The sequence below is a fragment of the Myotis nattereri genome (assembly GCF_964212035.1).
Source record: "Myotis nattereri genome assembly, chromosome: 7".
Taxonomy (NCBI): Eukaryota; Metazoa; Chordata; class Mammalia; order Chiroptera; family Vespertilionidae; genus Myotis; species Myotis nattereri.
Genome location: NC_138082.1, coordinates 53,682,049 through 53,709,594, shown reverse-complemented (window position 1 = coordinate 53,709,594; position 27,546 = coordinate 53,682,049). Strand labels below are relative to the sequence as shown.

The 27,546-nt window shown below is 36.2% G+C and overlaps 1 protein-coding gene across 1 annotated transcript in view; it reads left to right on the top strand.

Moving 5' to 3' along the window:
• The window catches only part of SLC4A10 (solute carrier family 4 member 10), a 239,894-nt gene that overhangs the window by 186,396 nt on the left and 25,952 nt on the right, over positions 1-27,546 (top strand). Inside the window, exons 16-21 of the mRNA XM_081095919.1 lie at positions 1,716-1,821; positions 7,471-7,632; positions 9,037-9,150; positions 10,216-10,377; positions 20,515-20,766; positions 21,620-21,688. Of these exons, the coding sequence (XP_080952045.1) occupies positions 1,716-1,821; positions 7,471-7,632; positions 9,037-9,150; positions 10,216-10,377; positions 20,515-20,766; positions 21,620-21,688 (865 nt within the window). The remainder of the gene's footprint in view (positions 1-1,715; positions 1,822-7,470; positions 7,633-9,036; positions 9,151-10,215; positions 10,378-20,514; positions 20,767-21,619; positions 21,689-27,546) is intronic.

Below are 27,546 nucleotides of genomic sequence, written 5' to 3'. Positions count from 1 at the left end.
TAATCGACTGTTTAGTATTTCTCTCCTGCATTTAAAGAAAGCCCCCAGGACCATGTCTATCTTATTCAGTGTTACACTTAGCATGGTGTCTTGCTCAGTGTAGTATTGAATTAACTTTTTAACTCACTTTAAAAAATAACTTACTAACTTTTTATTCAGTTAAGCATTGTGCATAGTAATACCTTCATGACTAGACTTTCAATGGATCATTTTTGTGTGTGTGTCGTCGCCATACATATAGAACAAAACATACTATAACCTGGGTTCCCCTGAAAGCATAGCCTGAGATAGAGGCTTTCTTAAAGGGTAATTGATCTTAAGGAGCAGGAGTAAAGAACCAGAGAGTGATTACTACAGATGAGTTGTATTCCCTCAAAATTTATATGTTGAAGCCCTAGCTTCCATTGCAATTCTTTGGCGATAGAGTCTTGAGGAGGTAATCAAGGTTAAATGAAGTTAGAAGGATATGCTCCATATCTGATAAATGATCTATCCTATATAATAAAGAGCTAGTATGCTAATTAGACCGGACAGCTAAATGACCTTCCGGAGATGCCGGGGCGACAAGGGCCGGCCGAGGCTGCTAGTGGCTGTTAGGGCCAGCTGAGGCAGCCAGGGTTGCGAGGGCCAAGCCCCTTGCACAAATTTCATGCATCGGGCCCCTAGTGTATGTGTGTGTGTGTGTGTGTGTGTGTGTGTGTGTGTGTGTGTATCTAAGCAACCTGGTTGACCGGTCGCTATGACAACGCACTGACCACCAGGGGGAGATGCTCAACGCAGGAGCTGCCCCCTGGTGGTCAGTGCGCTCCAACAGCCAACCTACCATGTCTGGCTAACCTCCCGCAGTCCCTCGCCCTAGCCGGCCGGCCCTGATTGGCCTGATCCACTTAAGGGAGTGGGCCTAAGTCGGCAATCGGACCACGTTAGTGCTGCCGCGGAGGCAGGAGGGGCTCTCGCCACTGCCGCTGTGCTCACCAGCCATGAGCCCAGTTTCTGGCTGAGCGGTGCTCCTCCTGTGAGAGTGCATTGACCACGAGGGACAGTTCCTGCATTGAGCATCTGCCCCCGATGGTCAGTGTGAGTCATAGAGACCAGTCATTCTGTTGTTCAGTCAATTTGCATATTAGCCTTTATTATATAGGATATAAGTAAATTATAATAATAGATTTGGATGTTTAGCATTTTTTCCACTTGACTTATAGTTTAGAGGCAAATAGTCCCTTAAAGCCTAGAAGGCATCCTGGCTTAAAAGGGCCCCAAAGACCTGGTTCTAAAATACAATTTATAAAACCCTCTCTGACTGGGACAGAGAGGGAATGACCTATTTCACTAGGAAATACAGTGGGGCCTTGTCTTACGAGTGTCCCGACTAACGAGTGTTTTGAGATACCAGCTGTCTCTCGGCCGATATTTTGCATTGAGTTGATAGAGTAATTTGAGTTAACGAGCTCCTTAATGAGCTCGGTCTTGGAACGAATTAAACTTGTAAGTCAAGGCCCCACTGTAGGAAACACTGTAGAGTGGTCTAGTGCCCTGGCTATATATCTATCCAACTTTCTGGACATGGTCTGTCCTAGAATAATTCAGGATAAACTAACCTCTTATCTCTTAGTTGGAGGAAAGCCATGCCTCGGGAAAAGGACCCATTGCATATTTGTTTTTAGTCTGATGACAAAAAGATACTTTTCACAAACTGCACCGTTTTGCCTTTCCAGGTGCAACTGTGTGGAGCCCCATAACCCCAGCAACGACACGCTAAAGGAATGGAGCGAGTCCAATATTTCTGCCTCTGACATAATTTGGGAGAACCTAACTGTGTCAGTAAGTGATACATTGAAAAACGAGTCATATATTGAATTGTATTGTTGTTTGGTGGCTTTTGTTGACATTGTGAGTGAATTATCACCATTAAGGTAACTTTTTTTGAGTGCATACTGCTATAAAAGTGATAGTTGTTGGTTTTTTTCTGGGGTTTTCTTTCATTGTGAAGTATTTCTAATACCTGGTAGGCCTGCATTGCACTGAAAGCACACATATACAGCATAATATGACTGGACTAACGGAAAGCATATTAAATGACAATGGTGTTGACCTAAATGAAGCCGTATGGCAGCACTAAGTGGTCCTTCTGTGTAAAGAAACCAGATGCTTTTACTTTGCTCTGTAGTACTGTTCCAGCTCTTCAGAATATGCTGAGGTTAAGGGGCTGCCTGTTATTATTTTAGTGTAAATATTGAAATCTTTGGGAGAACCAAAGTCAGTTTATTAACGAAATTCTGGCACCTCCCTCAGGAGGGATTTCTTGTTTCCATTTTCTTCTTATCTCCCCTTCAGGAAAGAGGATGGCAACACATTTTTATTTTAAATCCCATACCTTTTAAAAACTTTTTTTTCTTATCTCTACTTTGTGGTTTCTCTCTCTCATAGCTGTTTCTCCATTCTGCTTAATCTATCATTATGGTTGTGCACTTCTTTTTTCATCTGAAATACAGTGCATCCTTCACTTCTGTTTTGTCAAATCTCATAATTGAAAAAATTGAAAATGTTCTGCTTTAAATAAATATTTAAAAAAATCTGAGTCTTCCTAGTTTCTTTTTTTATTCCCCTCAGTTACAAACATGATGATCCAAAGCTTCTTCCACTTCACCTACTTGTTTAGCTCAAACCCATTATAGGCATCAGCATAAAACTATATGAATTCAGCTCATTTTATGAAACACATATCATTTTAGTAAGCGAACCAGTTAGTGGAACAAATAAATCTTTTTTGTTATACAAATATTATAAAAATCTAAATGTGTTTTCTTAAATTGAGGTATAATTGACATGCAACATTATATTAGTTTCAGGTGTACAATATAATGATTTAATATTTGTATATATTGTGAAGTGACATCCACAATAAGTCTTTGTAACATTCGTCACCGCACATAGTTACAGAATTTTTTTCTTATGATGAGAGCTTTTAAGGTCTACTCTCTTAGTAACTTTTAAATATAAACATGAATTTTGTAAGAGCACTTGACCTATTACCTATTTTGTCAATTTTCCCATAAACGTTTTCTTTAGAATAAAAATCAAATTACTTATCCTCTGTATAAAATTCAATCTTGACCTATATTTTACTACCTTTATTCTTACCTTCATCATTTTCTCTAGAATAAGCCTTTACTTACTCTTGTTTTCTTCTTTTATAGTTAACATTTATTATGTCCTACTTTTTTCCCCTAGAAAAATAATATTGCATGGTTATCCATTTATTGGATAGCCATTGTTACCTATACCGTGGTTGATCCATCCAACAGTGTATCTTCCAACTACATTTTTTGGGTCAACTATAAGGATGTTATGTCTAAAGAAGCTCTTGCTTGTGTTCCTCACTGTGGTGTTCTCTTCAATGCAGAAACCCCAGTAATACCATCTCTAAATTATTTAACATGGTCACTAACTCTATGTATTTTATATTGTCTGAATAATTTAATGCTAAATAATAATATTTTGTATAGCTGCAAATCCTGAATAATAACCTTCTAAAAGACTCACAGAACAAGTGATCTGGCTTGCCATTGGTTAATTTTAATTATTAGAAGCTTTAGAGCAGTGGTTCTCAACCTTGGCTGCACATCAGAATCACCTGGGAATCTTTTTAAAATCCTGATTTCTGGACCTCATCCTCCGGAAATTCTGTTTCTTTGTTACTAATGTTGTGGCCCCACCCCATAACAAAGGAACAGAATTTCTGGAGGATGAGGCCCAGAAATCAGGATTTTAAAAAGATTCCCAGGTGATTCTAATGTGCAGCCAAGGTTGAGAACCACTGCTTTAGAGTCAAGCAGAGTATAGTGAACAGTATTTTGCAATCAAAGCATATCCAGCATTTTGCTGTTGTTTCAAAGTCCTGAACTAGGTGTTAACATTCTGGCATAAATGTTCATATTATTTGTCATTAGTTAAAAGCTGCTTTTGAAATTGAATAATTGCTACTCTTGACCAGAAATAACCTTTATCACAAAGGGAATTGCTACATAATGAAAAAAATTGGTAATTTTTAAGTCAATGAAGACCATTGAAATTTTTTGTCTTAATTGTTATACCGGTGTTCTTTTTTTAAAGCATAATCACAAATTAGTAAAAGCATTTTACTAATAAAGTTTTGTACTAATGGCTTTTATAACTACTTTGTAAAAATAATAATATAACATTATTTTATACGTTGTTCATTTGACAGATTTTTTAAAATTACATTTTACATACCTCATAAATTATAGTTTTACATTGAGAATTCACAAAGGGCAAAGAACTTTAGCTTTCTGTGATTTTCCCAAACTGCTATATGCATAGTGAGTGTTCCATAAATATTCAATGATTATTTTAAAAGATAGTCCCATATCACAGATTTACTATTTAACATGACTTGTTTTTGTTTATTTTCCACCTTTATTGAGGTATAGTTGACAAAAATTATACATATTTAAGGTATACAACATAATGTTTTGATTACATGTATGCATCATGAGATGATTATCACAATCAAGCTAATTAACATACCAATCCATCACATAGTTGCCTTTTTAGGTGAGAACAATTAAAATATACTCTTAGTAAATTTCAACTATGTAATACACTATTATTAAGTACAGTCACTATGCTGTGGGTTAGATCTTCAGAACTTACTCATTCCACATAACTGAAACTTTTGGACCCTTTGACACAATATTTCCCCATTTCCCTTCTCCCCCCAGCTTTTGGTAACCACCATTGCACTCTGCTTCTATGAGTGACTTTTTTTAAATTCCACATTTAAGTGAAATCATGTAGTGTTTGTTTTTTCTGGCTTATTTCATTTAGCATAATGTCTTCCAGGTTCATTTATGTTCTTGCAGATAGCAGGATTTCCTTCTTATTTTGAGGGTGAATAACATCCAATTGCATATTTATACCACATTTTCTTCATCCATTAATTCTTTGGCAGACACTTAGGTTATTTCTGTATCTTGGCTGTTGTGAATAATGCTTAATACAAGTCTTTTATGGCAAACTGGAATAGTTAGGTTTCTTTTGTCATATGTATTTTTAGCAGTATCTCAAAATCAGCCATTATAAGGAGTTCTTAGGTAAGGTTTAAAATATTCACAAGCATTTAACTTGCGATTGGTTAATAGTCTCAGTGCCAGAATAACATATTTAGCTAGCATATTTAAGGGGCAGGACACTAATGCCAACTTCAACTTCTTATTTTATCAAACTTGATTTTTACTAACTTATAAAATTATTAATACTTAGGATGTATTTGAAGGATAATTAGTAGAAATGAGTTTGGCAACAAGCATTTTTTTTTTTATTTTGTAAATGAAAGCATGTGTTAGACTGAAACTAAAAGAACAGGATTTAGATTTGTTTTTCACTTCTATATCTCAGGATATAGATGTAGAAGTGTGTGTGTGTGTGTGTGTGTGTGTGTGTGTGTGTTGGGGGGTGAGGAACAGTTAACATAAACCAGAAAATAAATGTAGAATTTAGTAGATTATACTTTTTAAAATATTAACATTCTGTACCTCCCCAAATAAATATCCTTTTCAAATTTACTTTGAATTAAAGTACCTAAGCAAGCTATTGTAAATTTATTATAGATTATAAGACAGTTAAACAATCCCTTGAAATGGCAAATGGCAGCTCTGTTCTTAAGAACTGAGAGCAAGACTCAGCCAAGTCGAAGGAACATTTTATAACTGCACGAAAGACTGCAGAAATCACAAGTCCATAGATAATGAGTTTACAGTGGAGCTTGTAGCTCCTCTTCGTATTTAGTCGCTCAGCTTACCCATTACTTGGCTTAGTAATTGCTCTCCTAGTATCTCTGAACAAGGACAAGAGAAGGAACTAAAAAAAGAAGAAAAAAGCAAGGATTTATTTTTGGAACTTTATTTTTACAGAGTTTTGAGAAAATGAAAATTAAAGCTATAATTAAGGCCTGGAGGATTTTTCTTTGGTTTTTCAATTAGCCAAGTTATTGTGCTCTGTATTAACTTAACATGGATAATTGGAATTCAGCCTTAGCTAGCAAGGAAGGTATTTGCAGTTAGATTAGAAGAGGGGACAGAATTGTTTCAGATAATTATAAGGTACACTAACAATATTTCTTCATAAGCCTAGCCTTAGGAGTAGCTGCTCCAACTAGATTTACTGGTTGGTTGTTTATTTTTGAATAACAGTGGAGCTGTCTGTGGTTTATTTTACAGTCTTTCGAACGTATTTATTTTCTGCTATACAAGGGCTCCAGGGCCTAAGGCATTGTTCAGTGAGTGGGCTCTGTGTTATTGCCCAACCCATCAGTGCATATGTTTCTTTAAAATCTCTCTGTACCGTGGCACAATTCCATTTCTGTTCAGGTCCGGAATATCTCAAGGATTGATCAAGTCACTGGTCCATTTAAGCAGTTATCTTCTCTGTTTTAAAATAAAAATAAATACTTTAGTAATCTAATCTTTAAAATAAAATAAGAGAAACCAAGATGATTTTAAAAGGAAATTTTCAATTTCAAAATATTAATGTTTAAAGTGCTCAGCTTTTCTTGGAGAAAGGAATTTTGTTTTGACTTTGCTGCCACCTCATGGCTAAGGCAGTAATTAGACATGATCCTCCAGGGCCTTATAAAAATATATACGGGGGGTGGGGGTCGGGGGGCGGGGAGGGGGGAAAGACCACAGAGAAGTCATAATAGTAAATATGAGCTCCGTCTTGCTCATGTAGTAACATTTTTGTTGTTGTGTGATCTCAGTTTAGGCCCGATCTTTGACTCACAATTTCATTTCAGTAATAACATAACATAGTTTTCTTGTTGCCTTTATCATCTTTTTTGGTAGCTTTTGGATTAGATCATTTTACAAAATCATTGTTCTTCCTTAATAAGTAATAATATTCCCACCATGGACACTGTATTTGTATCACAGCTCTACCGCCACCAGCAGCAGTGAGATCAGAGCAAATGACTTAAACTCTGTCCCAGTTTCCTCAGGCGTGAAATCAAAGTAATAACAGCTACCTAGTTTATAGGCTTGATGTGCAAATTAAATAAGATGATGTATTTAAATGGTTTGGCGTAGTGTCTGACCTAGTAATCACTATGAAGTATGTCAAATTTCAATAAATGTGCTCTTAGGAACTTAGTTGATATAAGCTAAATACATATTATTGGTAAATCAATTAATTTTATAGATTTAAATTTAATTTGAAAAAGGCCGAAATTTTAAAGTGGTTCCTGTTCGAATTTCACATAAGCCTTTGATATTTCTCACTACCGAACCTGTCCTGATAGAAGTCGTGGGGCGCAGAGTAGCTGGTAAGTCACTGGGAGGGCCACAGAGGCAGAGCTGCGGCATCTCCACGGCAGCTGACCTCAGGTGCTGGACGTCGGAGGGGACTGTGCCCATTTTTTCTTAAAAGCTCCATGTGTTTTACTTCCTCTGGCAGGAATGCAAGTCATTGCACGGAGAGTATGTGGGACGAGCCTGCGGCCACGAGCACCCATACGTTCCGGATGTTCTGTTTTGGTCCGTGATCCTGTTCTTTTCCACAGTGACTATGTCAGCCACCCTGAAGCAGTTCAAGACTAGCCGCTATTTTCCAACCAAGGTACTTAGACTACAATTTTCTGGATTAAAACATAAAGCTACATAAAGCAGGTTATGAAGGCATACATGTTTTGAGAAAAAAGAAAGAGCAGTTGCTGTGATGAACGGAGCCACTAAAAAGCTTTTGTGTGAGCAGGCTGCCAGGTTAGGAGTGGAGGTGGTAGAGGAGGGAGGTGAAGGAAAAGCGTTTTGAGACAGGAGCTGGAAGTGCACATAAACTCCAGGCTTCTCTCCTTCAAATCCCAAAGATTAGCTCCCACTTTCCCACTTCCGTTTTTGGAAATTGAAAGCACACACTGCAGTAGTGATTGTCACTCCCTTCAGTGAACAGTGGGAACTATTCCAGCCTGACAGATACCTCCTTGGAGCCACTGCCACACTCTAACTGGGAGAGCCCCTGAAAAGCCCATTGGAATACTATTCTCTTACATTTCAAAGTGTCAGTCCCTCCCCCTAACCCACCACGTTTGCATCTGCATATTTGGAAAGGAAAGTAAACAGAGACACAGCTTAGTTCAATATTTAACACTGCAAAGTAACACCTATAATGTCTGACTCAGCCAATAGAAAACAAGAAAACAAGCTTTTTAAGGACAAGCTGATGATTATAATAAAAATTCCACCCTGGGAAAATGTTTAAAGAACTGTTTCTTCTACAGAAAACTTCAGTTTTTGTCACCTCCTTCTGTAAGGTGGAAGGTTTATTTCTTTCCCTTGAAAGTTTAATTTGATTAAATTTATATTTGTAACTTGAAACAATAATCTCCTATATTTTTGTGTGTCTCATAAAGTCATCCTAATAAAGAAGCCAGATCTTGTTGATCATTGTATTAGGATTTTTGCTGAAAGATGGCTTTATATATGAGATGGCTTTAAAACTGGCTTACACAGAAGAACTTTTCATTTTTTTCTACTCTGTTGTGCACATTCCTTGCTGCCATTCTGATATCCCAGATATACTAACTAAAATATTATGCTTCGTCAATAAAAATGAGGATTTTATTTTATGGTGCTTCAGGTTTATCATATTAAAATGTTGCCTGTGTGAGAAAGAGTCCTAAAATGTAGCCAAATTCTGGCCTTGCAACCTTATTCTATGTTCTAAATTTTTACGCACTTAGTTGCATAATAAACTTAGATTTTAAATAAAACTTAAAATAGCACAATGACCATTACAGCTATTTCGCAGTGCCTCTTTCTGGAAAGGTTGAGTGTGTATCCATCTTAATGATAGTTACATAAATATACATTTAGGTTCTGACAGAGCTAATAATAATATTCTAGTATGCATAGCATATAATATTGTAATGTTATGTCATAAAGTTTTTCAAAGAAAGATTATGTTCCTGAGTATTCCTGTCTATTTATAATTTCTTCAAGTGACAAATGTTTTCATTATTCTTAGGTTCGATCCATAGTGAGTGACTTTGCTGTCTTTCTTACAATTCTGTGTATGGTTTTAATTGACTATGCCACTGGGATCCCATCTCCAAAACTACAAGTACCAAGTGTTTTCAAGGTGAACTTACAGCATTTTCTATTTACCTCTTCGTCTCTGTAGACCAAATATTCACTTAGATAGTGGCTAGAAACCAAGAACTTGGGGTTTTGATGAAAATATAAAGATATAGATTAGTAAAATGCCCATAAGCATGACTAAAACTTTGGTCTACTATTTAAAAAATTAGGAACCACAGAAATAGAATCCTGGAGGCCACTTGAAAATATTTCCTGTCAATTTTGCCAGTTGAAATATCTACATATAACACTCCTAAGAGTTAAGGAAGCATTTTGAAACTAAGGGAAATGCATTATCTTGATGCAGAATTGCCCAGTGAATAGTACTTACAACAAAAATAGGTCTGAAACAGAATTCTGACCATGTTACTAAGATTGTGACCCTGGTTGAGTTCCTTAAACTTGATTTTATTATCTATCAAACAGAGCTATGGACTTCCTCATAGAATTATTGTCAAAAAGACTTCCTTTGGGATTCATCTCAGGCACCACCCATGTTTAGAACTGAGCCCCTGATGTCACCAATTGTCTTTTTGCTGTTTTCAGATAATGGTCTGTGCATACATTTAAAATAAGATTACATACAGTTGTCAACTGTAAAGATAAATGTATTTGTAAATATGAATATATTTCAATATATATAAATAAATTTGCCAACTGGAAATGGTAAATATTATTTTAGCTAATATAGATATTGATTAAGAAAATAGATTTTTGAGCCAGTCAGTCAGAGTTCAAATCCTGTCTCCAGCACTTACTAGCTTTGGAATCTTGGGCAATATATTGGATCTCTCTATGTCTCAGTTTTTTTAATCTGTACCTCCTTATCTGTTGCCAAGAACAAAACGAGTTAAAATATTTAAAGCACTTAGAATGGTGCCGTACCTTATAAATGCTTTGTAAACATTAGTGTCATTCATTATTATTATTAATGTAAAAATTAGTATTATTCAGTCAGCATATCAGTTTATAATTAGGGTTTTCCTGGTAACATCTGTTAAACTTAATTTGATTAGATGTTCATTGATCTAACTCATAACTATGTGCATTCTTTTATTTTTCACAGCCCACCAGAGATGATCGTGGCTGGTTTGTTACACCTGTAGGCCCAAATCCATGGTGGACAGTAATAGCTGCTATTATTCCAGCTTTGCTGTGTACTATTCTAATTTTTATGGACCAACAGATTACAGCTGTCATAATCAACAGAAAAGAGCATAAGCTAAAGGTATATTTTAACATTAATTTTAATGTAAATTATTATGACTTGACTGACATCAATTGATGTTCATTATACTTTATATGCTATAGTCATTTGTATAATGAAATATTAAAGCAATGCTTTCAAGTTCATACTTTTTATTGTTCATATTCAGGATATTCTGTATTACAATAAACTTAAAGTTAATTATTTTTAGTTAGTTAATTAATCAATAATACTTGACTGAGCTCTAAACTCTGAAACCTTACCTTCAGGCTTTAAAGTAAAAACAGTGCCTAGGGATTGTCAAGGGCGGGGGAAAAAAAAGGACACATATGTAATACCCTTTGTAATACTTTAAGCAATAAAACAATTAAAAAAAAAAAAGCAGTGCCTAAATTCTAACTTTCTTTACCATGTTTAACATATTTTAATGAAATGTTCTATTCTGGTGAAGTGCATCTTTACCAATTTGTCTTACATTAGGGATTTTTTTATTTCTTGATTTGACCCTAAATATGTCTATTAGATTACATTCATTATTCGAACAAATTACATCTTCAGATATTTCTTGTTTTCTTTAGTTATTCCTCTGTCTATAATGCCCATGACAACAAAACCCAGTAATAATTGTTATAGACTGTAAGTGACACCTCTGTTGAGTTTTATTGCAGATTTTAATGCCTTTCTTTTTTACAAAGACAATGAATATGGATATGTTTTATATTCTGACCCTGCCATTTTGCAACTGAGAATAATCAAATGGTTTACTGGTATACAATTTGTCTGAGTTATGTAATATGAGTGCTATCACTTATAAGAATATGTTAAATAAAATCAAAATCATTGAATGGTTAGAAATGATCTAAATCAAATCTTGTAAAAACAAAACATGCACAATCTTGTTTTGTTTTAGAATTATGTACATACTCTAAACTCTAGGAAAAGGTTCATTGTCAGAGCAACAGAAATCATGTTCCAAAGGATTTATAAGTATGTTTGTTAGAAAGATTAAAATCTCTGATTGAACTATTTGATTGTAAATAGTAAAAACATAAATGTAAGAAAGCAGAATGATTTATAATAAATCTTACTAAAAATGAATTTTCTGTATATAATGCTGTATATAATGGAGAGAGTGTGTCTATCTTAAAACAAAGAGCATTCTTCATTCTCTTTGTAGAAAGTAACTTGAGGGCTCACAACCTTTTTTGAAAGTTCATTCAATTCACTTGTTTTTGTCAAATAAAATCTTAATTATTAAGGATATATTTTACAAAAACATTTCATAAAGTCTTAGGAACTAGACCGGTGGTGTGCTGGTACATGTTTAACAACCAGTTCTCTGCATTTAAAAAAAGAGAGAGATCTTGATTTACAATGTTTGCAATTTTAATCGTATGAAAGCCCCATCATCGCACGGCACATTTTATGCTACCAGTGTGACATCAATTGGCAGGAAAATTATTTGAAAATTAAACAATTGGCTCTGATAGCCTATATGAGCTGGCTCCCAAAACATCGCTGAACTACGCAATTCAGTATTAGAAACGGAACTATTTACAGTCCTCAAAATAAGGAATTCAGACCCCCAAGTTTAATAGCCTACTTATTTAATATCAATCATTTAAAAGTATTTGCTTTTAAAATATTAACCTTCTGCAAAAGCAAATGCCACCACTACCTAATTATTAAAGTTACATAGTTGCTTAAATAGATCTATAAAACAAGTGTAGCTACTTTATATTAATAATTTTAGCCTGCTACCCTCTAAGAAGTAGGAACACATTTTTCCTAGACACCAGTTTATTTTTTAAAACCGAAAACACCTATACTTTTTTATTATCAAGTAACATGATTTCAGTTTAAAAAAAAATAGATAATATGCAAAGTTAAAAAAGTGGAAAACAATATCATTTCATTACCTAGAGATAATATCATTAACATTTTTATATGTACCCAAACATATATTTTTATACTACATATGTCACTTGCATTTTTTCACATAAGAGCATTATCATGGGAATCATCCAATGTTAACAATGCAAATATGCATTATCATTTAATTTTTTAATATTTATTGTTGAAATATGTCCCCTTTCTCCCCTATTAACCCCTTCTAGCCCACCCCCACCCCTACTCCCTCCTCCACAGGCATTCACCACCCTATTGTCTTTGTCCATGGGTTATGCATATATTCACACAAGTTCTTTGGTTTATCTCTTCCCACCCACCCATCCACCCCGCCTTCCCTCTGAGATTCCACAGTCTGTTCCATGCTTCTGTGTCTCCGAATCTATTTTGTTCATCAGTTTATTTTGTTCATTAGATTCCACATATAATTGAGGTCATATGATACTGGTCTTTCTCTGACCAGCTTATTTCGCTTAGCAAAATACTCTCCAGGTCCTTTCATGCTGTCTCAAAGGATAAGAGATCCTTCTTTTTTACTGCTGCATAGTATTCCATGGTATAAATGTACCACAGCTTTTTTATCCACTCATCTAGTGATGGGTACTTGGACTGTTCCAAGATCTTAGCATGTAATCTTAGTAAATTGTGCTGCTATGAATATAGGGGTGCATACATTCTTTCTGATTGGTGTTTTGGGTTTCTTAGGATATATTCCTAGAAGTGGGATCACTGGGTCAAATGGTAGTTCCATATTTAATTTTTTGAGGAAACTCCATACTGTTTTCCATACCAATCTGTATTCCTACCAGAAGTGTACTAGGATTCCCTTTTCTCCACATCCTCACCAGCACTTGTCATTCGTTGATGGAAGTCAATGAGGTGATACCTCATTGTCATTTTAATTTGCATCTCTCTAATGATCAGTGACTTTGAGCATTCTTTTTCATATATCTCTTGACCATCTGTATGTCCACTTTGGAGAAACGTCTATTTAGATCCTTTGCCCATTTTTTAATTGGATTGTTTGTCTTTCTCTTGTTAAGTTGTATGAGTCCCTTATATATTTTGGATATTATCAGATGTATCATCGCCAAATATCTTCTTCCATAGAGTGAGCTTACTTTTCATTTTGTTGATGGTTTCTTTTGCTGTGCAGAGCTTTTAATTTTAATGTAGCAGGATACAAAATTAACAGAAATCTATGGCATTTTTATACACCAATAATGAATTCTCAGAAAGAGAAACTAAAAAAACAAAAACAAAAAACCTATTTACCATTGCAACAAAAAATTAAGATACTTAGGAATAAACTTAACCAAGAAGGTAAGCTACTGGACACCGAAAAAAAGAGATAGAGGAAGATATAAACAAGTGAAAGAATATACTGCGTTCATGGATTTGTAGAATTAACATAATTAAAATGTCCATACTACCCAAAGCAATCTATAGATTCAATGCAATCCCTATTAAGATACCAATGGCATATTTCACAGCTCTAGAACAAATACTCCAAAAATTTATATGGAACCAAAAAAGACCCAAATAGCTATAGCAATCTTGAGAAAGAAGAACAAAATTGAAGGTATCACAATATCAGATATCAAGTTATACTACAAAGCCACTGTAATCAGAACAGCCTGATATTGGCACAAGAACAGGCATATTGATCAAGGAACAGAACAGAGACCCCAGAAATGGACCTACGCCATTACACTCAATTACTATTTGACTAAAGAGGCAAGAGCATACAATGGAGTCAAGACAGTCTCTTCAATAAATGGTGTTGGGAAAATTGGACAGGTACATGCAAAAAAAAATGAAACTAGACCACCAACTTACACCATACACAAGAATAAACTCAAAATGGATAAAAGACTTAAATGTAAGTTGAGAAACCATAAAAATCCTAGAAGAAAACATAGGCAGCAAAATCTCAGACATCTCTTGTAGCAGTATATTTGTAGCTACATCTCCTAGGGCAGAGGAAACTAGGGAGAAAATAAAAAAATGAGACTGCATTATATTCTATTTTATTTTATTTTATTTTTTTAAATATATTTTATTGATTTTTTACAGAGAGGAAGGGAGAGAGATAGAGAGTTAGAAACATCGATGAGAGAGAAACATCGACCAGCTGCCTCCTGCACATCTCCCACTGGGGATGTGCCCGCAACCAAGGTACATGCCCTTGACCGGAATCGAACCTGGGACCTTTCTGTCCGCAGGCCGATGCTCTATCCACTGAGCTAAACCGGTTTTGGCATGCATTATATTTTAAATGCCTGTATATATATTTTATTCTATGACACACTAGAGGCCAGGTGCACAAATTTGTGCACCAGTGGGGACCCTGGCCTGTGGAATTGAGCCAAGACTGGCTCTCTGACATCCCCTGAGGGGTCCCAGATTGCAAGAGGGCACAGGCCAGGCTGAGGGACCCCACTAGTGCACGATTGGGGCCAGGGAGGGACGCGAGAGGTTGGCCAGCCAGGGAGGGACAGCAGGAGGGCTCCAGGGCATGTCAGGCCCATCTCGCTCAGTCCCAGATTGGCCGGACCCCAGCAGCAAGCTAGCCTACTGGTTGGAGCGCCTGCCCCCTGGTGGTCAGTGCACATCATAGTGAGCTGTTGAATGGCCTTAGCATATCATAAACATATTACACTTTGATTGGTTGAGTGGCCGACTGGTTGACCTAGCATATTAGGCTTTTATTACATAGGATGTTATAAATTAAGCTAAATATATATTTTTTTATTTCATAAAAAATAAAGTATCAGGGATGACTTAAATAATAAAACACATACACAAAAAAAACTAAATAGATCATATTTTAAGAATAAAATAAGCTGTGTAATCATTGCTTCCTTTCAAAGAAAAACATTTTTTAGTCTTTATATTTAGGCAGGAATTCCACAGATTTCACTGAAAAATTATTCTTTTAAAGATTATCAGCTAAACTGATGGAGGCAGTATTTTTTCTAAGCATTGGTGGACTCATATTAAAACAAACTGTGGAAGTAAGTGAAGATTTGCTGAGGGTGGTACTTTTTTTTGTTTTTGGCCATTCTCTGTCATTACTCTTTCCTGGACTCTCAGAATTATAAATCACACAGCACTTCCTTCTGTTCTTCATAAGCCTGTGGTTGGCCCTTGACATTCACCATCTTTGCCAAACTCCAATATGATGTATTTCCTTCTTTGCCTATCATGTACAATAGCTAAAATATAATAAAGCATTCTTTATGTGGTCTTTCAAGTACTTGCATTTATAGAATTAAATGTAGAACAAAAACATTTAATATTTTGGTCACTAAAATAAATTTGAGGCTATATTATTAAACTATATTACATTATACATTAATTTTTTTATTATACAAATAAATGACCATGTATTTAAAAGATTCATAATTTTTCCTCTTAATAGTTAACAATAGAGCAAATCTCACTTAATCAAACTGGTATATTTCCCCAAGTAGAAGAGCCAGTCTATTCTTGGTCGCTATGAGTCTGAACAGCCCATCTTCCCCTTGGATATGGATATTTGCAAAGCAAGTTCCTTGCAGTGAAGATATATTTTATCTACACTGAACACTTTTTTTTTCTCTTTGACCTCTAACCTTTGTCTTCTGTAAGCGTTGGTATAGTGTGGTCTACTGCTACTGATTTTCCTGTTAACAATAACAAAAAATCACCTCCAAGAACAGTCTTTACTCAGAATAACGGTTTGTTCTAAAGCCGTTCTCTCCGCCTGTTGCTTCCCTGAAATGTTTGCGCTATCTCCTGGCTTTGACTTGAGCCACATTGTCACTGAAAGACATGTGTTCCTTGAACATGTCCCCAGACCACAAGTTAACCACATTTTCTGCTTTTACTTATTTTTTTTCCTCACTTGAAAGCCCATTTTTGCCTTGAGTGGAGCATTCCCAGAAATAATTCAATGAAGTATGTTTTGTGGTTTCTGTATCAAGCACCTGATGAATTCGACAACATATGTCTAAAGTTACCTAAGTCAACACCATATATCCAAGTCACCTTGGAATTCAGCTTCTCATTCCTTATCTCTCTCAGACTTATAGTGGAGGTCCTTTAACGTTTTCTTTATTTCCATCACCAAAACTAGTAGTTGGTTTTCTTTTAGAAGAACTTTTCATGCCACTAAAAATGCTTTTCGTTATTTTGTGGGTGTTACTACATCACACAGGAATGACATGTTGACCTATAGAGGCTAAGTCCACATCACCGGCACAGTAATTTACTCCTCCCTCAGAACGAAAAAACTCAAAATTAGCCAAACTCCAACTCACTGTGCTTCATGACCTTTGGGTTGATCATGGTAAGATAGATAAATGTAGAATCACTATGTTGTGCACCTGAAACTAATATAATATTGTATGTCAACTATACTTTAATTAAAAGATTTAAAAGCTGCAAAATGTAAAAATTTGAGAATGCAAGTTATCATCTACATTATGTATAGATATAAATCCATACGCTAGCATTTTTTTGCTTGTTCATTTCTTTCCAAGCGAAGTGGGCTAGGCATAGGTTAAATGAATCTCTTTGAAAAGCATTACACATGTTCACTTAAAAAATGTATTTTCTAAAAATGGAAAGATATATTATTTTACAGAAAAGAAAGTTTCTCTTCAGGTACAACCGTGGGCTTTTCTACGTGTTTCTGTAGAGAGTTCAGGCTTCTTTTGACATCATTTTTAATAAACAGCAATACAATCCCAGATCACTTGAGTAAATGAATGCATTTGCAGCATTCATTTGGCACCACATTCTCTTGATGATTATGGCATTTGATATGTTCTTTTTTGCCCTCTTTGTCAGCCTGGTTCTTCATGTCAATCTATAGTCTTTTATGTGGTTAACTTGACAGCTGCAGGAAATTGCTGCCAAGCTTTGAAATGAATTTTTTCAGCAGTGGCATCTGGGTATCAGATGGTCCTCTTGGCTGGCCTCTTGTCTTGCTGCATGTTGGTTTTAGTGGGGTCTGCTGTAGCATCACCTGTTGCTGTGCTCCCTTTTCCTTCCATATGTCCATTTCCCATGATTCATGGATGAATCTGAGAATAAAAGCTCTGGTTCTGTCTTTATTTCAGAAAAAAATTCTACAGAAATATGTTCGAAGGTGCAGTTTCCTCTCTGACAAAGGGATACTTTCCTTTGGCTGGCATGCCTATCAGCTAATAATTTGGTTACAAAGACCACGTTTTTAAAGACATGTTAGATGAAAGAGAAGGAGAAGAATGACGTTTAATGAGTGAAAGTCCCAGACCTGCTTTATTTTTTCCATTCACATTAAGATGCTGCCATTGTTGTACAGCATGACCAGGGGGAGCTGTATTTTTGTTTTTATTATATACTTGCACTTAACAAAGTTAGCTTTTTAAATTTAAAAATAAGTTATTTCCTCTGAGAGCATTATTTTTTTCTGCTTCCTGCAAGTGAGAATCTTACTATTTACATTATTTTAAAAACACTTTGTAAGAGGTATAGGAAATCACTATCATGAAGAAGTCCTTCCTCATATTATTAAGCCATAGTCAACATGGGTCCTGGGAAAATCCAGGGTGTACAGGCTCAAGGCCCCATGTCCACTGCTCTCTGATGTTTATCCACTTCCATGCTCTATTTTCTCTCAGCAGTACTACAGCTCTGCACAGCCCCAGGGGGTGTCATTCACACTGTACTCCCCCAGAGGCTGGGGCTTGAGCAAGTCCTTCACTATTCTTGCTCCTTCTCACTCCTGAGTCCCTAGGACAAAGCAGTTCTCTAACTGGCTAAGATATTGTTCTTTTAAGGGACCCAAATTTGAGTTTTAGTCCATGCATCTACATCTTCCAAAATGTTCTGCAGAAGGACCCAAGGAACAAACTATGGCCCTGGTGAAGCTTATTCCTTCCCATGCCTTTTTGTTTAAGTGGATATCAGGGTGTTTCTCTGCCCACTCTTGAGATCCTAGTAATGAAGATCTTTCCTGCATTACTTGCCAAGAAAAGTTTCTAGCAACTTCTTCACAAGGGGAACTGGGCTTAGGCATTGTGGCGAACTGGAGCATTGCCCCAGCTCAGCTGACCAAGGAAGAGTACCACTGACAGTGGACAAGGAGGAGGTCTTTGTGTGGATGGCTCCCATTGCCTCCTTGTCACCCTGCACTTTTATAATTTGGCAGTGATAGGAAGAAAGGAAGTACAATGGACTTAAAAGGTATTTTTCTTAATAAAACAATTAACAAAGCAAAAGAGCAAAAAGGAAATACTACCATGACAAATATGCAACAAATAATTCATATGTTTCACTCCAGGCTATATGAGCTTTCATATTAACTGTAAATTGCTTACAGTTTGGTAAAACTGCCTGTAAAAAAAAGAAGCCAAAATTATTATTCTAGAAGAATTGGTAATGTCTGCTCTCACTCATGACAACAAATTTAACAGCTATATTTAAAATTATACATATTAAACTGGATTCCAAAAGATGTTTCAATGATGCATATTTACTTTTTAAAAAATCAACTTATTGATTGATTATTGTATGCCAATGACTGTGCTAAAAACCATAGGAAACACTGAGAAATTATATGATAAGTTACCTGCCCTTAAGAAACATACTTTTATTGAGGAGCCTTAAAACAAATGAGTTCAAAAGAGAAATTTATTGTTCAACTGCTAGAATGTAATAGTCTCTAACATTTGATAGGTGCGTACTATATACCCATTATGGTTCTAAATGATTTGCAAAATTAAGTGATATACTTCTCACAACAACCCAATTAGGTGGCTCCTGTATCATCATCACCATTTTTCAGATAGGGAAACAGAGGCTCAAGGTCATTGGCTGGGCCAGCATTTGATTCCAGGCCACTAGTCTCCAGAAACTAAACTCTTAACCACTTTATTACACTACCTCTCATTAAGAGCTGGAATGTGAACTAGGCCACGCCCTTTGCTACTTCTGAGACTTTGCCCTGTCACCTTCCCAAGGGAGAGGGAGAGGTTAACTCGGCTCTTCCCCATTTTCAATTTCTTTAGAGAGCAGTCATCAATTCCCCCACGTTTCACATGCCCCTTGCATTTTCTTTTCCTTTTTCACATTTCCTGATTGGTCCAGAAAGCACTTAAGTTTGCAATACCTGGAGATCAGTGATAGTGGAATAGGATCACGGAAGAGAGAGAAAACACAAAAACTATGATTTTAAGTTGCTGAAACTAAAACAAATGGAACTGATAGTGTGTGTGTGTGTGTGTGTGTGTATACACACACATATATATGTACATATATATTTGTATAAGGAATCTTAGGTTACATGATATTATTTTTCCTAGGGAAAGTCACCCATTGAAACAAAAGATGGCAATTGGAAACAGAGTATTTTAGAATAATTTATCTTAAAGAAAACTTTATTGTTGAAAGTATTATATATATCCCACTTTTCCCCCCATTGACCCCTTCTAGCCTCTCCCATCCCCTGCCCCAGGCCGCCACCACCCTATTCTGTGTCCATGGGTTATTCATATATGCATACAATTTCTTTGGTTCATCTCTTCCCACCCACCCCCTGCCTTCCTTCTGAGATTCCAGTCTGTTCCATGCTTCTATGTCTCTAGATCTGTTCTGTTCATCAGTTTATTTTGTTCATTAGATTCCACATATCAGTGAGATCATGTGATAATTTATCTTTAGGCGATCTCATATGAGAGGATACTTGGATATTGTCAGGAAGTTGTCTTCTAGTCACAATTAGGTCATTCTTAGCTCTGTTGTTGTCACAGTCCCTGCTTTGTCTTCTCAGCCTACTACGTGATAGAAAGTTGGTACTTAATATTTTTATGTGTGATTAAATAATGACGAATTGTGAATAATACTAATTGAAAATTAACTTGCCCATTTAAGGAAACTATGGAAGTGACTGTATTTGATAATGACTTTACTTACCCAATAGAAATAGAATAGAAACTAATGTGACATTAACCTAGAAATACATTGAACCTATCAAAGTATGTAGAAGACACTATAATCATAATTGCAGTAGGAATATCTGCAACATTTCTTTAAGAGAATTACATATTATGACACTGTTACTTTTTTATCTTGATTTTGCATTTTAGAATCAGTTGTATAAGATTCAAGACAGCATCTTCTTTCTATTCTTACTGTTCCATGGTAGTCGTGTTATTTGTCACTATACTAAGTTCAGGTCCTATGAATATCCTCTCTCTCTCTCTCTCTTTTTTTAAACAGAAAGGCTGTGGATACCATCTGGACCTATTAATGGTGGCTGTCATGCTTGGTGTGTGCTCCATCATGGGCCTGCCATGGTTTGTGGCTGCCACTGTCCTCTCCATCACTCATGTCAACAGCCTAAAACTGGAATCAGAATGTTCAGCTCCAGGAGAACAACCCAAATTTCTTGGCATTCGGGAGCAGAGAGTTACTGGGCTTATGATTTTTGTTCTTATGGGTTCATCAGTCTTTATGACCAGTATTCTGAAGGTAATAAAATCTGCCCTTATGAATTTAAGAGAAGGCAGAACAGACTTATTATTGTTTAAGAGATTTCATTTGAATCTAAACCATCAATTTGCAAATATTTTATGGCACATGATGAAAGTGATGAATTTCTTTACCATGTTTATGTAACTTTTTAACTTAATGAGGAAAATTGTGTGCTGTATTTTAAAATACTTAAATAAAAATTTAGTCTGGCAAAGTAAAATTTGATGTGTAAATTATTACCATAATTTTGAGAATGTGACAAAGTTGTGGGAAAGAGTCCCTCATTATTTCTGATTGACTTGTGACCTGAATTCACTACAGGCCTACACAAAATAAAGCTTTTATTTTTTTGTCAATGGAAAGCTATATTTGCAATTAACATTACCTAGTATAAGATAAAGGTATAGAAGTAAGCAAATGTTACAGTCATAGCCACATGTGCAGTTGTATATGTTCCATAAAAATAATAATATGAGAGCATTAAAGAGTAATTATTATGTCATAATTCTGGTAGATATTTCTAAAATGTGTTATTTGTATTTTATTGTAACTCATCTCAGTTGTCTATAATTTATAAATTCTAGTTGAAATATTTAATTATTTACATAAATTTACTTGTATTTAATAATTTCATAAGTATATTTGCAAGAATTGGCGTGTATTTCATATAAATACTATAGAGATAGAATGATGCTGAATATTTAAAGAAAGAGAAAAGTTGAACAATCCACAATTTTGGAAACATCTGGTATAATGTAGAAGCAATATCTAAGTATTAGCTCTATTCTTTGCCTTTAATCCAAATAAGTTGAAAATAAATTGTGTCTTTTCTCCAATTGTTCTTTCACAGTTTATCCCCATGCCAGTGCTATATGGAGTGTTTCTTTATATGGGTGCTTCATCTCTAAAGGGAATTCAGGTAAATTATTTACAGTAATACAGGCACATCTATGATGACTTACTGTAAGATCTGTTGATGCTAAGTCATGTGATAGTTAAGAAAATGAGATCATCTTAGGAACAGGTTTCAGACTACAATTAATTTTTTTAAAAAAACTAGTCAGATTTCCCAAAGTTAAAGAAGATCCTCATCAGCATCTTAGGTTCATAATCCTAGGGTACTTTTGTTTACCATAAGTATATTAAAATTGAAATGTTTAGAATTCACAGCCCTTTTAGATGACTAATCATAGTACATTTCAAAATATATACAAATACTTTTAATCTTTGATACTGTCTTCATGATTATGGATATATATACATGAGACTAGAAAAAAATTCTATGCACAAAATATTGTTACACACACTTTCAAGTTATTAGAAACAATCCCATTATCCAACATTAGTAAATAATTATATAATCTATGGTATATTCATTAAAAAGTGGTAATTATGATGATAATAAAAGTAACATGGTAGAAATGCTTATGATACAATGCAAAGTGAAAAAGTAGGAAAATAAATTGTATCAACTAACCTATCTAATAAAGAGGGAATATGCTAATTGACCCTCATGCTGTCGCAAAGATGGTGGCACCCACAGCCAATAAGGAGGGAATATGCTAATTGACTGCCCTGCCCTCAAAGATGGCAGTGCCCACAGCCAAAAAGGAGGGAATATCCTAATTGACTGCCACACCTTCAAGGATGGCGGTACCCACAGCCACAAGATGGCCGGCAGGGGAGGGCAGTTAGGTGCGAACAGGCCATCAGGGGAGGGCAGTTGGGGGCAACTGGGCTGGCAGGGGAGGGAAGTTAGAGGTGACTGGGCTGGCAGGGGAGGGCAGTTGGGGGGGACCAGGCTGGCAGGGGAGGAAAGTTAGGGGTTACCAGGTCAGCAGGGGAGGGCAGTTGGGGGCAATTGGGCCAGCAGGGGAGCAGTTAGGCATTGATCAGACTGGCAGGGGAGTAGTTAGGGGGTGATCTGGCTGGCAGACAGAAGCGGTTAGGGGAAATCAGGCAGGCAGGCAGGTGAGCGGTTGGGAGCCAGCAGTCCCAGATTGTGAGAAGGATGTCAGAGGAGTCCCAGATTGGAGAGTGTGCAGGCTGGGCTGAGGGACACCGCCCCCGCCCCCCCATGCACGAATTTCATACACCAGGCCTCTAGTTGGTTTATAAAGCTATGATATTGGTCATATTAAAAAGGAAGACAGAGAAATAAAAATAATTTATTGCCCTAGCCAGTTTAACTTAGTAGATAGAGCATCCACCCACAGACTGAAGGGTCCCAGGTTCGATTCCAGTCAAGAGCATGTACCTCGATTATAGGCTAGATCCCTGGCCCTGGTTGGGATATGTGCAGGAGGCAACCAATCAATGTGTCTGTCTCACATTGATGTTTCTCTCTCTGTCTCTCCCCCTTCCTTCCATTCTCTCTCTCTAAAAATAAATAAATTGAAAAATATCCTCAGGTGAGGAGTAACAAAAAATCCTGTGTGATTTTTGTCTTTTATTATTATTATTATTATTATTATTATTATTATATTTATAGAAATATTAAACTAAAAATAAAGTTATAAAGTAAGCCAGTTTCAAAGTATAAGGAAAGGCTTATTAATTGTTTAAGGAAGTATTAGATAGATAAATATAGCTGGGTTAGTTTCCTATTGCTGCATAACAATAGAATACATAACAATAACAAACATTATCTCACAGTCTCTGTGAGTCATGAATTTAGGAACAGATTAGCCAAGTGGTTCTGGCTCAAGATGTCGCAGGTGGTTGTTGTCGGGATATGGACAAAGGCTACAGCCATCTGAAGGTTGAATAGGGCTTGAGGATCATGTCTAAAATGGCTTATCACACAGCTATGGGCAAGAGGCATCAGTTCCTGCCTGGCTATTGAGAGGCAGCCTCTGTTTTGCCACATGGGCCTCTCCATAGGTTACTCAAGTGTCCACATGACATGGAAGTTAACTTCTATTGGAGTGAGAATGAAAGAATGAGCAAAAGTGCCTTTTGACTTAGTCTCCAAAGTTGCCCTTGGTCACTTCCACTTTTTACTATTTGTTAAAAGTAAATCCCTATAGCCAGCTTGTACATAAGGGAAAAGAAATTAGACTTCATCTCTTTATTTTGTTTTTTGTTTATTTGTTTATTTTTTAATCTTCACCCGAGGATATTTTTCCATTGATTTTTAGAGAGAGTGGAAGAGAGAGGGAACAACTGAGAAAGCCTCCATCAGGGCCCAGGCCAGGGAGGAGCCTGCAACTGAGGTGCTCGCTCTTGACCAGAATCGAACCCAGGACCCTTTGGTCCACAAGCTGACTCTCTATCCATTGAGCCAAACTGGCTAGGGCTAGACTTTATCTCTTAAAGAGAAAAAAGTACTAAAGAATTTATGGATTCATGTTAAAAGCACACAATTTTTTTCTAAATCTTTATAGAGGCTGTTGGCAAATTGTTCCTGCTTACATTATTGTAGTGGGTTGAATAGTGTCCCCCCAGAATTTTTTTCCACCTGAAATCTCAGAATGTGACCTTGTTTGGAAGTAGACTCTTTGCAGATATAATTAGTTATAGATCTCAAGATGAGTTCATCTTGAATTTAGGGTGAACTCTAAATCCAATCACTAGGTTCTTTACAACAAGAAGAGAGACACAGAGAGATAAGAGGAATAAGGCCACATGAAGATAGAGGCAGGGATTAGAGTTTTGCTGCCATAGCCAAGGAACATCAGGAACCACCAGAAGCTGAAAGAGACAAGGAGGGTTTCTTCCTCACGGCCTTCATAGGGAGCTTTTGTAGCCAGCACTTCGATTTTGGCCTCCACAACAATCTATATATATATATATATATATATATATATATATATATATATATATATATATATATATATAATATATATATATATATATATATATTTAAAAAAGGCTAATATGCAAAGTGTCCCCTCGGGTAATTCAGCCGGGAGACCAGGAGTTTGATCACTCGCCATGACATGTGCTGATCACCAGGGGGTGGCACGGAATGAAGGAAGGCCCTGGCTGGCAACCAGAAGGCCCCAATCGGCCCTGATCACCAGCCAGGCCTAGGGACCCTACCCATGCACAGATTTCATGCACTGGGCCTCTAGTGGGATAATAAATTTGTATTTCTTTAAGTCACTGAGTTGTGGTAATTTGTTACAGTAGCACTAGGAAACTAATATAGATTTCTATATAAATTTGCCTTTGAATGCTCTTGTTTGCTAACTTAACATTATTAATTGTTTAAAGGAGTATTGGTTGTCCTAAATTACTGATTGATCTAAAACACATTTTCTTGAAAAAGAGACTAATTTTGAGGGTTATTTATTGTAAAGTATAGTTTATTTTTGTTGACTAAAAGGAAAATATAACTTGTTGCTTTTTCTTTGACACGGCTTGATTCATGGCTGTTCAAAGACATAAAAGAAAAGTTACCTGACAGAATGTTATGTATTTACCAAATTAATACTTAAGTATGGAGCACAGGGTGTGGAATGGTGAGCTTCGGTTCAATAATAGACCATAAGAGAAATTGAAAAAGAGAAGTTTATTACTCACAGGTCCTGGAGAAAATACCTGGCCTTGGGCCAGAGTAGAACGTCAAGGCAAAATAAAGACAGATAGGTGGAGACAAAATCTGGGCACATGCTTTTGTTAGGGTCTGTGGGTAGAGTACTTGGGGGTTCCTGGGCTAATTCAAATTAAGACAGCAGGGTTTAAGTCCCTGGGAACCTAAGGGGCACATAAGGGAAAGGCATTGGGAGGCAGGGGAGATTGTTGATCACAACGGCTGTTGGGGAAGTCATATCAGGACCTTTTGTTTACTTGTGACTCTGTGGGCGTCTTCCTAGGGAATGTAATTGCATGAGGGACTAGTGTAGTTAAGGGTCACTGCAGGCCACTAGGCTGAATAAAATAGATTCAAGGCAACAATACCATGGAGTATCTTAGCCAAACTCTAGACACTGAAGAACAGGCAGCACGGGAACTCTTTTCCTGAATGAACAGCTAGCCAGCTCTGACTTTGGGAGCAGGAAAACCACGTAGGCCTTAGGGCAGTGCTGGATGTTAGAACTGAGGCAAAACTTCAATATGAAGTCTTGTAAGGTCATCAAACACCCAAAGTGAAGAGGATGAGCCTGTTCATCCCGACAGTGGGTTACATTAACTTGGGAGAGGGAGATGGTGCAGAAGTGTTATGCATTTAAATTTTGCTCAAATTAGTTTTAATTTTCTCATTTATAATATGATAGATGAAAGTATATTGTGAAATAATTGATTTGGTGAGGCAGAGAGGGAAGAGTACTAAAGAGGTTTTATTTATTTGTTTTGTTGTTTTTTCGTGTGTTTTTTTGCCTTTGGCAAAAGTTCCACGAGTACTAATTTCATCTGTGATTCCAAAGTATTTATTATTAGGCCTCAGGCTCACAAAAATATAGCAGTAAAAGTTTAAGAAACAAAGTAAAATAATTTTGATAGGTTTCAACAGATTTTCCCCCACTAACTTCACTCACAAAATTTTATATTCATGATTTAAAACTAAACAATTCTTGCAATTATTTGCAGTGTTCATCTTTCATATGAAAATTGAAGAAAATATTATCAAAGGCGCAAAATAAAAATATGAGTATGAAATAGCACAAATGAAACAGCAAGTAAGATCTCACATTGAGAAAGAGTGCTAGTGAAAATTTAAGTGAGCCTGAAGCTCAGGGAGTCGAAATCCATATTTGGAATTCTGTGGCTAACTCGGTTCTGAAGTGGGAATTGATATTATGTCAAGATAAATGCTAAATGCAAAACTCAGATTACATTTATGCTTATCATGATGTAAGTGGTAATAAACATGTGCTGAATACCAACAATACAAGGAGCATGTTAATGGATTCCTCTATATGTAGTAGGACCCTGTGTTGTACATGATTGTTTAGCATTATTAAGAAGATTATTATCTAGACTTCTCACTGTGCAATGTGGCAGAAAAAAACAGATCACAGTGTTCTCGGAATGTTGTTTCTGTACTCAGATATATCACCACATCTATATTCATTCCAACACTTCAGGAGTCCAAAGTAAAGCAAATGTGCCATTTAAACAATAACAATTGAAGCACCCACACACTGAAGTACACTTATGCAATAGCATAACTTCACAAAGGAGAAATGGTGGCTGAGAAAAATGAGTGCTATAGAAACGGAAACATTCAGTTATAAGCCAGATGATTTTAATTTGCTTCTTCCCTATTCCCACTCCCATCGTGTACCAAGTTTTATTTGCTTGCTTAATGACATGTAATTTTAAGAGATATTGAGGATGTAGAAATAAAGACCTAATGATATATTTGTGGACAGTATGGAGAGGATGGGCCAGGAAAGAAATTCAGTGCTTAGTACTCTGCATAGACGGTTTTCAATAAATGCTTTTTGAGGGTATTAATGGATATGAATAAATACATGAACCAACCTACATGTGATTCTGGTTTAGATGACCAAGAAGAGATCATGCCATAGCATACGAAGGGGAACACAGAGGAAAGATGGGTTTCTGTTGAGTTTGGGATTCCTATTACACATGCAAACAGATTTTGGTAAAATAGGATGTTTTGATCCTAACACTTGACTCAATGGACATTTGTTCCTTATTAGAGTAATTTTGGAATATGTGCTGAAAATTACTTACAGTTTTCTTATAAATTAGCTAAGAAATAAAACCTAATAGTACTCTTTAAAAACATATAACAGATATTACTGTAGAAATGGCATGAAATAGGACTGTGATTAAAACCATACTCTAAATAATTGCTTCCTG